The following is a 10,640-nucleotide window of genomic DNA, read 5'->3' as shown; positions in this document are numbered from 1 at the left end:
CTATCTATCTATCTATCTATCTATCTATCTATCTATCTATCTATCTATCTATCTATTCATTTATACCAAAGATTGATAATCCATACATCAGGAAAGGAAGTAGGGTAGGTGCTACCTCCCTAAGTTAGTATGAATTTGTGGGTTATTTAATGGCCATCAAAATGTAGGTGCTTGAGGTTGGGTTGTGAACTGTAGTGGAATGAATGACATAATTCATCCAAGAAAATGCTGTTGTTGGCTAAGTTTAAAACATGGCTATTTTAACCTAAAGTGGTGGCATTGCCAATGGTGGGCGGGCCTAGGCATAAATGATAGAGATTTAGGAACTGAAATGTATAGCTCATCTAACAGCTGGGTGACAGAGGCATCTCAGCCAGGATTTGGAGGACCAGATAATGGAATCCCCCACTAATACAGGGCCATATTTAGCTAGAAAACCATGTGTTCAGGTTTTGTTGTTGCTGATGATTTTTACAAATTCTTATTACAGTTTTGGCTGATCTGGAATTCATTATATTGCCTAGGATGGCCTCAGACTTATGGAGATCCTTCTGTCTCAGCTTCCCAAATACTAGGATTATAGGTGCCACTCGAGAAATGTGTTGGGTACAGAGATGTGGGTAGAAGGCACTACTCTATATGTACCCCTCTGTAGTCTACATTCTTCATGTTCCATCTTTATTTCTTTGTTTTGGGTCACTGCTGCTGAGCTGCTGCATATATTCCTGTCTCTGAGGGGCCAGGTCCTGCCTAGCAGAGGGCTAATCAAGGGTGGGGTCTGACCGTTTCCTGCTGTGTCAATGTAGGATCCATAGCCACGATGCACTGTTGACCTGGCTCCACTCTGGGTAAACAGTCTCCACCCTCAGCCTTCTTCCTTGAAGTAGAGAAATGTACGCAGCGTATGCTCGGGGGATAATTGTCTACCCCTGGACCACTCCATCATTCATAGCTCGTATTAGGTATTGTCTCTGTAAGTAATCTCAGTAAACTCAAGGGTTCACCAGACAGATTCAGGGGAATGGTTTCTTCTGTTGTTATTGTTGCTCTGTCTGGGATAAAAAGACCTTTCTAAATATTTTCCTAAGAAAAGTCTCAAAATGCTAAGAAAGATATATTCATGGAGGAACAAAAGGAAAACAGTAGCATGTGATATCCCTTTAGGTGAGGGTAGTAGTCAGTAGCCACTAATGATAATTGATGTCAAAGTAAAGGAAAACTGACATATGTCTCCTGGTATCATCTATAGATCCATAGGAAGGTGCTTTCTGGCTCCAGCCAGATCTTTTTTGACATAAACTAGGTCAAATAAAGGATATGAAGTAGAATGTGGAAGAATTAGGATATTTAGGGAAGGCATATTGACATGTGACTGTCATCCCAGAATCCATCTGCAAGCTAGAGGCTTCCCTGGTTACAGCAAATTCAAGGACAGGACTGCATAGAAAACTCTGTCTCAAAGAACTCAAAGAAAGAGAGGGAGGAGGGGAGAGAAAGGGAGGAAGGGAGGAGGAGGAAGAAAAGGAAGAAAAGAGGGAAGGAGGAAGGGAAAGAAGGAAGGTCTGCTGGCGAAGGTAAGTGTAGGAGCAAGCTGTGAGGAGATGTGAAGATTTTAGAGGGATCACTTACACAGTAATAGTCAGCTCAAGCTGCTGTCACAGAAGTACCACAAAGTGGGTGGCTTAAACAAAAGAAACACTTGTTTGTGCAGTCAAGATCAAGGTGCCGGTCAGTTCAATAAGGGCTTGCTTCTTCTTTGCACATAGATGCCTGTGTTTTTGCTAAATCCTCACTTGGAGACAGCAGAGAGGGAAGAAGCAAGATCTTCTTGTGTGTCTTCCTTTCAAAAATTTAAAATGTTTATTACTTATTCATTGGTGTATGTGTGTGTGTGTGTGTGTGTGTGTGTGTGTGTGTATGTGAGTCTAGGCATGTGCATATCACAGTGAACAATTGTGCTGTTGTGCTGTTGGTCAGAGAACAATTGTGCTGTTCTCTCCTTTGCATAAGTTCTGGGAGTCAAGAACTTTACCTTCTGAGACATCTCACTGGCTTTCTTTCATGTCTCTTCTAATCACATAAGGGCTTCAGTCTCAAAAGCTAATTATGCCCAAAGTCCCCATCTGCAGGTGCCATCACTCTTAGAGTGAATGTGTAAATTGGGAGTGCGGACACATACAGTCATTCCGTAGTCTAGGTAATAGAATTAAAAAAAAAAAAAAAACATGCCGAGCCAATTAAGAAAGGCCAGTGCATTATAAAAATCCTGAAAAACTACTCTGTTTAGTTTCTTTCATCTTTTTTTTCTTTATTCCTGTGGAGGTATGTAGATGGTGCTAGGAACTGGGCCCAGGGTATGCGCCATACCAATGAATCAGGCCCCCGAGTGCTGCCGCTTCCTTCAAGGTGGCTGACGTGAATGCAGCATATGAATGGTAGGAATGTTGTTTGTGTTTCCAGTTCTTGTGTAATCACTTGGAGAAAAGGCGTCGTCTTCACTCCTAACACAGATCCTCCCTTGGAATTAACATTTGTGGCAGCATATGACAGCTACATCTGTCTGTCTGACAGTTCTTCTGTGATACTTCTCAGAAGCCCATGGTGTTGGGTTTCAAATGAGCTATTTCCCTTTTGTTTATATTCGCTCTACTTTTCCTTTCCTGTTTTATTTTTTTGTTTTTTGCTTCCCAGACTGATGAGCCCTGAAACTACACTCCTCCAGCCTAGGGAAGAGGAAGGGGTGAAGTACGAGCGAACCTTCATGGCATCTGAATTCCTGGACTGGTTGGTTCAGGAAGGTGAAGCCACAACAAGGAAAGAAGGGGAGCAACTTTGTCATCGGCTTATGGAGCATGGCATTATACAGCATGGTGAGTGTATCAGTCAGTGTTTGCTCCAGTGACGAGCAATCTCAGAACCTGTGGTTTGTAGCAACACATACTTAGACCCCATTGCTGGGTCCATTAGTAGCTGTACCTCTGGACAGTGTGACTTGCCTCTGTGTAGAGAATTAAGCTCAACTCTTTGTGGTTTTTGCCTTGGCCGTTGGTTTGAGATCAGTTTTGCAGATGTTTTGGCAGACACCAAAGAGGAAAGGCAAAGTCTTCTTTATTTTTAATTTTATGTCTGTGGCTATTTGACCTGCATATGTATCTGGTGTCCACAAAGGCCAGATGAGGGTGTCAGATCTCCCAGGACTGGAGTTACAGATGGGGCTGTGAATTGCCATATGGATACAGGGAGTTGAACCTGGGTCCTCTGAAAGAGCAGAATGTGCTCTTAGCTGCTGAGCTATCACTCCAGCCCAGAAAGGCAGATTCTTATAGAGCTATCAAAAGCTCTGCGTAGGTATGGTATCCTTTCACAGTGCCCTATACAACTGTCCCTCACAAGTCATATAGTCACTCTGAATGTGAAGTCAGGAGGATTGGAAGTTCAAGGTCATTCTTCACTATGTAGCAAGTTCAAAGCCAGCCTGAGCATTATGAAACCCTCTCTCAAAAACAAACATTAAAATAATTCATAAAAATAATAACAATTTTGTTTGTCAGATCTATGGCCTTAGGTAAGTATTTCTTGAGACAGAAGAATGAGAACCATAATACAAGCTGTCTTGGTGAAGAGATAATACCAGTGGGCGTTAGAGAAAAAATTTTTTCCTTATGGGATAAATTGTAATGATACAATATAACCTTTAGTTAAGAATTTTCATTAACAAATAACTTTAAAGCTTGATGGATAAAATACCAAAACTTTATGACCTAAGCCAACAACAGTAAATGTTATGAATGTGAAATGATGCCTCACACAGTTTCAGTGGATCAGGAGTTGGGGTAAGACTGGGTGGTTCTCATTGGCGTCTCACCTGAAGCTGTAGCCATACTGTAAGCTAGGGCTACAGGACTGAAGATTCATCCCCCCAGTGGCTCACTTGTCCCTGAACACGTTGACCGTCACTCTTGACAAAAGGCTTCTGCCCATGCCTATGTGGACCTCTTCATCAGGCTGCCCGAGAATTTACATGACATCACAGCTTGGCTGCCTCTGATGGGAGTGAGCTGAGAGAGTAAAAGGAGCCACAGCTGTGGGGGTCACACGGCATCATTTCCTCAGGGATCTGCTGGCTCCACATTTGGCCCTTTTGGTGTAGGAGAAGGCTAACGGAGTGGGAGAGGAGTCAGGCTGCACTAGACACACCTTGCAGACATGGCCTCGGGGATCCCAGCTCCCCCAAGGTCAGCCAGTGACTTTCTTTTGTCTGGGACGGGAGGATGACCTCCCTGGGCGAATGTACAGTAGACACAGAGCTGTTGTTGGATGGGCCTGCTCTTAGTAACAGCCACTCAGTTAATTTCCCTGCGAGGTGTGGGCCTGGGGAAAAGAGGAAAAGGTTGGACACATATGTTCATTTTAGCCTGAGTCCATATAAGAGACATGATTAGAGTCTGTGAGCTCCTTCCCCTAGCCCCCCTACCTTCCAAGCTGAGAATTTCTGTCACAAGAATATGACAGTACAATTAGAGAGATGAAAGAGACTTTAGAAATTTAGAGCAATGCTCTCCTGACTCTGGAATGCAACCCGCTAGTGGGCCATGGAACAATTATAATTACTACATTTAGCGTCTGTGCACGCCCACCATGACGCATGTAGACATCAGAATAGAGCTTGGCAGAGTCTGTTCTTTTCTTCCACCATGTGGTTCCCAGGAACCGAACTCAGGTTGCCAGCCTTGGCAACAAGCACCTTTACTGGGTGGACCATCTCACTGACCCTGTGACGTAGTTTTAGAAAGTCATTTTTCTAATACAAATGGGCGTTTTTACCCTTCACTGTGCCCTCTATGGACCTTCAGTGTTACCTGGGAGCATGATGGAAGTTCAGAAACTCCTGCCCTATCCATGTTCTCCTAGACCTCAAGATCCCCATGAAGTTAGAATGCACATAAGGTGCTGAGCATGATGGCATATGCCCGTAATCTCAACATTGGGAGGTAAAGGTTGGAAGATAAGGAGTTTAAGGTCATCCTTGGCTACATGTCAAGTTCAGCATCCAAACATGAGAGGTACTAAGGCCAACTACAATAGAAAATAACATGGCACAATTATGTAGTAAAGTAAGTGTTACTTTGCACATGTTTTAGTTTATATATAAGTAATGTAAATACTGATATTCATATAGTATATGTATCTATAGTTAGATATGGTCATGTGTTGCAACCTAAAAATTATTTGTTATTGTATGCTGCATTTGGAGAGCCACGAATGTGGAGGCACCGGCTCCTTTGGCTTTCAGTGTGTTCTAGGGCATTCCCTTCCGCCCACTACTACCATGTCAAACTCACATCTGACTGTTGATGAGCTTACATGTCTAGGGCTGAACTAAGTTCAAAGAAGATGGGAATTGTAGATAGAGCGTGGCATGAGTGTTCCCTGGCCTTATGCAGCGGATAGTCATGTGACTACAGACTGTAAGATGGATATAGAAGCAATTCATAAATGGTAGAGGATATTTTGTGTGTAAGAGTGCTTTGCCTGAATGTATGGATATGCACCACATGCAAGCCTGTTACCCACAGAAGCCAACAGAGGACACTGTATCCTCTGGAACTGGGTGGTTTTGCATCTGGGAATTGAACCTGAGTCCTCTGCAAGAACAATGAATGATATTAACCACTGAGCCATCTCCCCAGCCCCTGATAACTTTATTCTTAGTAATTTCGCCATACCTCTTAAAGCCAGTAAAGTAGCTATTCTTTAAGTTTTTACTACATTTGATATGAGATCTGTCATCTTTACAAAACTGTAAGAGTACAGTACAGTATTGGTGACTAAAAGGCAGGTATTCTTAATTATCTCCAGTTAATGGACGAAAAAACAAAGATATCAATAAATTAGACAGCTTGTTAGAAGCCTTTCAGGCAGAAGTAGCCAAGGGGGTATATATTACTATTAGTAAGCATGAACTTGGAGTTGGTTAGAGTGACTGTCATTTCCCTAGTAAGCAAAGACTTTTTGGGGGTTGAGTCTAGCATCATTTTGCTCCAGAAAGAAAAAGCCAGATGATACCAAGTTCTATGAGAAAACCATTTTCTTCTACTATAGTCTGCTGACTCTTTCTGTGCCTTAGGGAAGATACTAGATCCCATGAATTGTTTCCAAATGACTTCCAAGGAATGAGTAATTATACTTCAGTTACGGTGTGGTCTTATAATGCTGCAACCTCTATGCCATAAAGGTGAGGCATTGAGGGTAAAATCAAGGTATTATTAATGGAGAATCTGGGTACAGGAGTGGGCTCCCCCCTGATTGTAGAAGGACTATGGATTCCAAATGAAGAGTCTAGAATTTCAAGCTCACTTTCCAACACAGATGCCACCGCTAGATCTCTGAGAATTAGGAAAAATACAGTCACCATAGTTAGTGTCCTCAGTGACATTCTGAATTGTGTAGCCAGTAATTAATTCAGAGGTTAAACATTAAAGCAAGTTAGCCCTTAGGCTTTGACTACAAGGAAGGTTTCTGAATGAACGTGCTTCCCTAGGTTGAAACTAGACAGGGTGATCATCAGGGCCTCTTAGGAAATACTTAACTCTGCCCATGAATAGCAAACGGTGCTCTTATCAAGGCAGGACTTGCTAGGTGAGTAATTAGCTGGCATTCATATTTATGGACATGACAGGCATGTGTCTGTGCAGCCATATGTACATACTTATACAAACGTGTATGTTGAAAATATGTGAATATGTGAAAAATATGTGTTCATATTTCCTAGTTCATTTTTTCTTTTTTAACTAAAGGCACCACACACACTAGGTAAGTGCTCTACCACTGAGTTATAGACCCGGTCTCGTGTGTGTGTGTGTGTGTGTGTGTGTGTGTGTGTGTGTGTGTGTGTGTAATTTTATTAAACCCGTGGAGGCTTAGCACTTGTCTGAAAAAGCAGCTCGGGGGAGGAAATGCAGACTGCAGCAGGAAGGTGGTAGGTCGGAGGACAACTGGACCTGTGTAGTAGGTTTCATACCAGCTTGGCCTACGGAGTGAGACCCGGTCTCAAAACCACATATGCCATGCCTAAAATAGGAGCTGACTTGAGCTTTGAATACAGCTCAGTAGAATACTTGCCTGGGATGACTGACAACTTAAGACTGATGGTCAACACCACCAAACTAGGCATGGTGGCACATGCCTATCCTCTAAACACTTAGGAGGTAGAAGCAGAAGAGTCAAAAGTTCAAACACATCCTTGGATACACAGTGATTTTTGAGGCCAGCCTGAGATAGATAAGATCCTTACTCAAGATGAAGAGATGCTGGAGGAATGACTCAGTGGTGAGTAGTTGAGACTCTTGTAAAGGACCTGGGTTCAGTTCCCAATACTCATGTGGTGGTTCACAGCCATCCATAACTCCAGTTCCAGGGGATTCAATGTCTTTTTCTCACCTCCGTGGTCACCAAGCACAGAAGTGGTGCACAAACATACACACAGGCAAAACATTCGTACATAAAATCAAATGAACAGAACTGGGCACGGTGGCACACGCCTGTAACTGCAGCACTCTGGGAGGCAGAGGCAGGCGGATCTCTGTGAGTTCAAGGCCAGCTTGGTGCACAAAGCAAATCCAGGGCAGCCAGGGCTACACAGAGAAACCCGTAAAGAAAGAAGAGGAGGAGGCAGTCTGTGTGCAGTTGGCTTAGCTCTGGAGTAAGAGAATGAGCCCCATCGTGGAAAATATACAGCCTGGCTTTTGAACCTAGTTCTGTCTACTCAGTCACCATCTTTAACTTTCCCACCTACAGATCTGTTACTTTATGAAGTTAGCATCTCATTTTCTTTCTGAGTGCTCCTGACCAGCAAGCCTCTGAGTACCTACATGAACAGGGTTGCACTAAAAGGGTTAATCATATAATTGTACTAATGCCTTAGGTAGCTTACAGTGCAAGAATACACACTGCAGGATCAGCAGGAGCTCTTGTGATCTGGAGAACCAGAGGCACAGGCTTTCCATATGCTCTCACAGCACCAGCTCCTGCCTCCTGTGCAGGGCAGTGACATATATTCGAAGCCTCTGCTCAAAGAACCCCTATGGAGACTCAAGCCTGGGTGCTTTACTGTCAACCATTTCTTTTGGCATACTGCATGCTCCACCAGCCATGACTGGTAGCATTCCAGACTTCTTGGAAAGAAAGCAGGTGTTCTTCTTAAATCACACTACCTGTGGATATAGTGCACCTTAGAGTTGCAAGTAGGCAGAGTAGCCTCATCACTCCGTGCCTTAGGAAGCCTTCCAGAAGCCAGCTTTCCTAAAGCTGGCCACATGGCACAGCCACAGAACCAGTCGCTGCAATTAGGGCTGTGGATTGCTCTTTCCTGAATCACCTGATAGTGAGAATTGACTAACAGCACTTAGGGAAAGCCCTCAGCACAATACTCAGCCCTGATGGCCTCAAATACCAGGTTTTTTGTTTTGTTTTGTTTTGTTTTTGTGATCTGGACACCTATAAATTTTAGTGAGCACAGAGTTAACAAAATATAACTAAAAAGAAAAATAAAATTAAAAAAAAATTTTAGTGAGTCTTTCTGCCCCTGTGGTAGCAACTAGCCCTTTCCATTTTCACTTTACTCAATAACTCTTAAGTTGGGCAGTATAAGCTGCGCCGGTTTGAATGGGGAAATGTCCTCCATAGGCTGCACTGTTTAAAACACCCGGCTTCGAGTTAATGGCACCCTTTGGGTTTTAGGTAGTGCATGTGTCCTTGCAGGGAGAAATAGGTCAGTACTTCCAGTTAGCGCTTTCTGCTTCAGCTTGCATTTGAAGAAGTGAACTGTCAGCTTCCAGCCCCTGACTGCTGCTGGCTATCATGCCTCCATTCGGCCAGCATGGACTCTTACTGTGTTTGTGTGTGTATTAATGAGGGAATGAAGTCAGAGGAGTCCAGTTTTCTCCTTCCATGTTTACATCAGTTCTAGACATTGAAATCGGGTCATCAGATTTTCATGAAAGTGCCTTTATTCAGTCTGCCATCTCCCTGATCATTTTAAGATGGTTAAGTAACTTACTAAAGATGAGAACTAAAAAGTAGTAGGTTCAAATCAGGGCAGTGAAGTTTTAGGAACTACCTCTTAGCCACTGAAGAGGACCAGATGCTAATTGTTAGCCCCACTAGACTAAGAAAAAAAAATTGTTAGCTCATAAAATCTGAACCGTGTTGACTGTATTGCAACGGCTCACATGGTCTGGCAGATGCTGCAACTTACTTAAAAAAAGAATTGCTAGCCCATAAAAATATACCTTTTTAAAAACATGGACAACCTTGGAGGTAACAACCTTGGAGGTTTGTGCAACTTTTGCAAGCAGAGTGGACAGACTTTCCTGATACTAAATATTTCCCCAGCTGCCTTAGCTGTCAACTGGTTATCTCAGCTGTAAGTGGAGAGAGATGGAAGCCAGATAATCACAAGGGTAAATCACTCACAGCTGCAGCAGCTGACCCTGGATAATCAGGCTCCTGCTGCTGTCTCCACACATATCATTTCCTCCTTTTCTGCCTTGGCCAGAGCACTTCAGCAATAGCAACACTTTATAAAGCCTTCTGGCTTTTTCTTTTAACTCTGTCTTTATATTAAAACCTTGAAATACACAGAAGAGCAGTTTCACATATATATCTTTCCAATCCTCCCTTCTCCTCTAGGGTAGCTATGATTACACCATCTTAGAGGAAGATGGTGTATGAGATGTTTGCTTGAGAGCCAAGGAAGATGCCAGGTTCAGATAGAGATGGTTGGCATCATTCCAGCAGTCAAGGTCATTGATGGAGGTCAGTGTAAGGCTGCAAACAACTGGACCAAAATAAGTAAATTGTAAAAAATAAGGAATGGCGGAAAAGCAGGAAGTTCAATGTCATCCTTCACTATGAATAGTGCGAAGCCAGCAAAGGTGAATAACACGTATGCCTCTTGTATACATGGAGATGGCCCAGAGAAGTAAGGAACCCTGACTACCTGCATTTGATACCATGAAGAGGACAGACTCCCTCAGATTGTCCTCTGGCATCTGTATGAATGTGTGTGCAAGTGAACACACACACACACACACGTCAATACGAAGGAGGAAATGTAAAAACTAAACTCTGGCACTGTGTGTGGTTTTAGTGGTTTTTGAAGCAATATAAATTGCTTAAAAGCTTTAAAGATTAAACGTGCTGATCCTATCTTTATCCAAAATTTCTCTCTTTCATAAATAAGATTTTTCAGGTGGTTTTTTTTTTTTTTTTTTTTTTGAGGTCTATTGTATAGGTTTATAGGCTGAAAAGATGAACATAAATTTTAAAAATTAGTTCAAAGAACTCTTATTATACATAAATCAAAAGAAAGCCAAGACATAGTTTGATTGTAAACATGGGCCATGATTCTGCTTGTTAAATTCTCTTAGTCCTCAGACATCAGGGGCCTTTTCGTACTTGTGTGTAGGCACACACACATGTGTCAGGGGTCCTTTCCCATCCCATGTCACTTTATTTTTCCTTTTCTTTTATTCTGTCTCATCATTGAACTGTTCCTGTTTTCTCACTAAAGGCAGGCCAAAGACATTGAAAGTGTGTGTGTGTGTGTGTGTGTGTGTGTGTGTGTGTGTGTGTGTGTG

The 10,640-nt window shown here is 42.7% G+C and overlaps 1 protein-coding gene across 1 annotated transcript in view; it reads left to right on the top strand.

Annotated features, from left to right (window-relative positions):
* Deptor (DEP domain containing MTOR interacting protein) overlaps positions 1-10,640 on the top strand; it is a 145,000-nt gene that overhangs the window by 72,285 nt on the left and 62,075 nt on the right. The window contains exon 4 of the mRNA XM_055626391.1: positions 2,692-2,870. Coding sequence (XP_055482366.1) covers positions 2,692-2,870 — 179 coding nt within the window. The remainder of the gene's footprint in view (positions 1-2,691; positions 2,871-10,640) is intronic.

The sequence above is a fragment of the Psammomys obesus genome, unplaced genomic scaffold, assembly GCF_907164565.1.
Source record: "Psammomys obesus unplaced genomic scaffold, mPsaObe1.curated_primary_1811, whole genome shotgun sequence".
NCBI lineage: Eukaryota > Metazoa > Chordata > Mammalia > Rodentia > Muridae > Psammomys > Psammomys obesus.
This window is presented reverse-complemented; position numbering and strand designations above follow the sequence as displayed.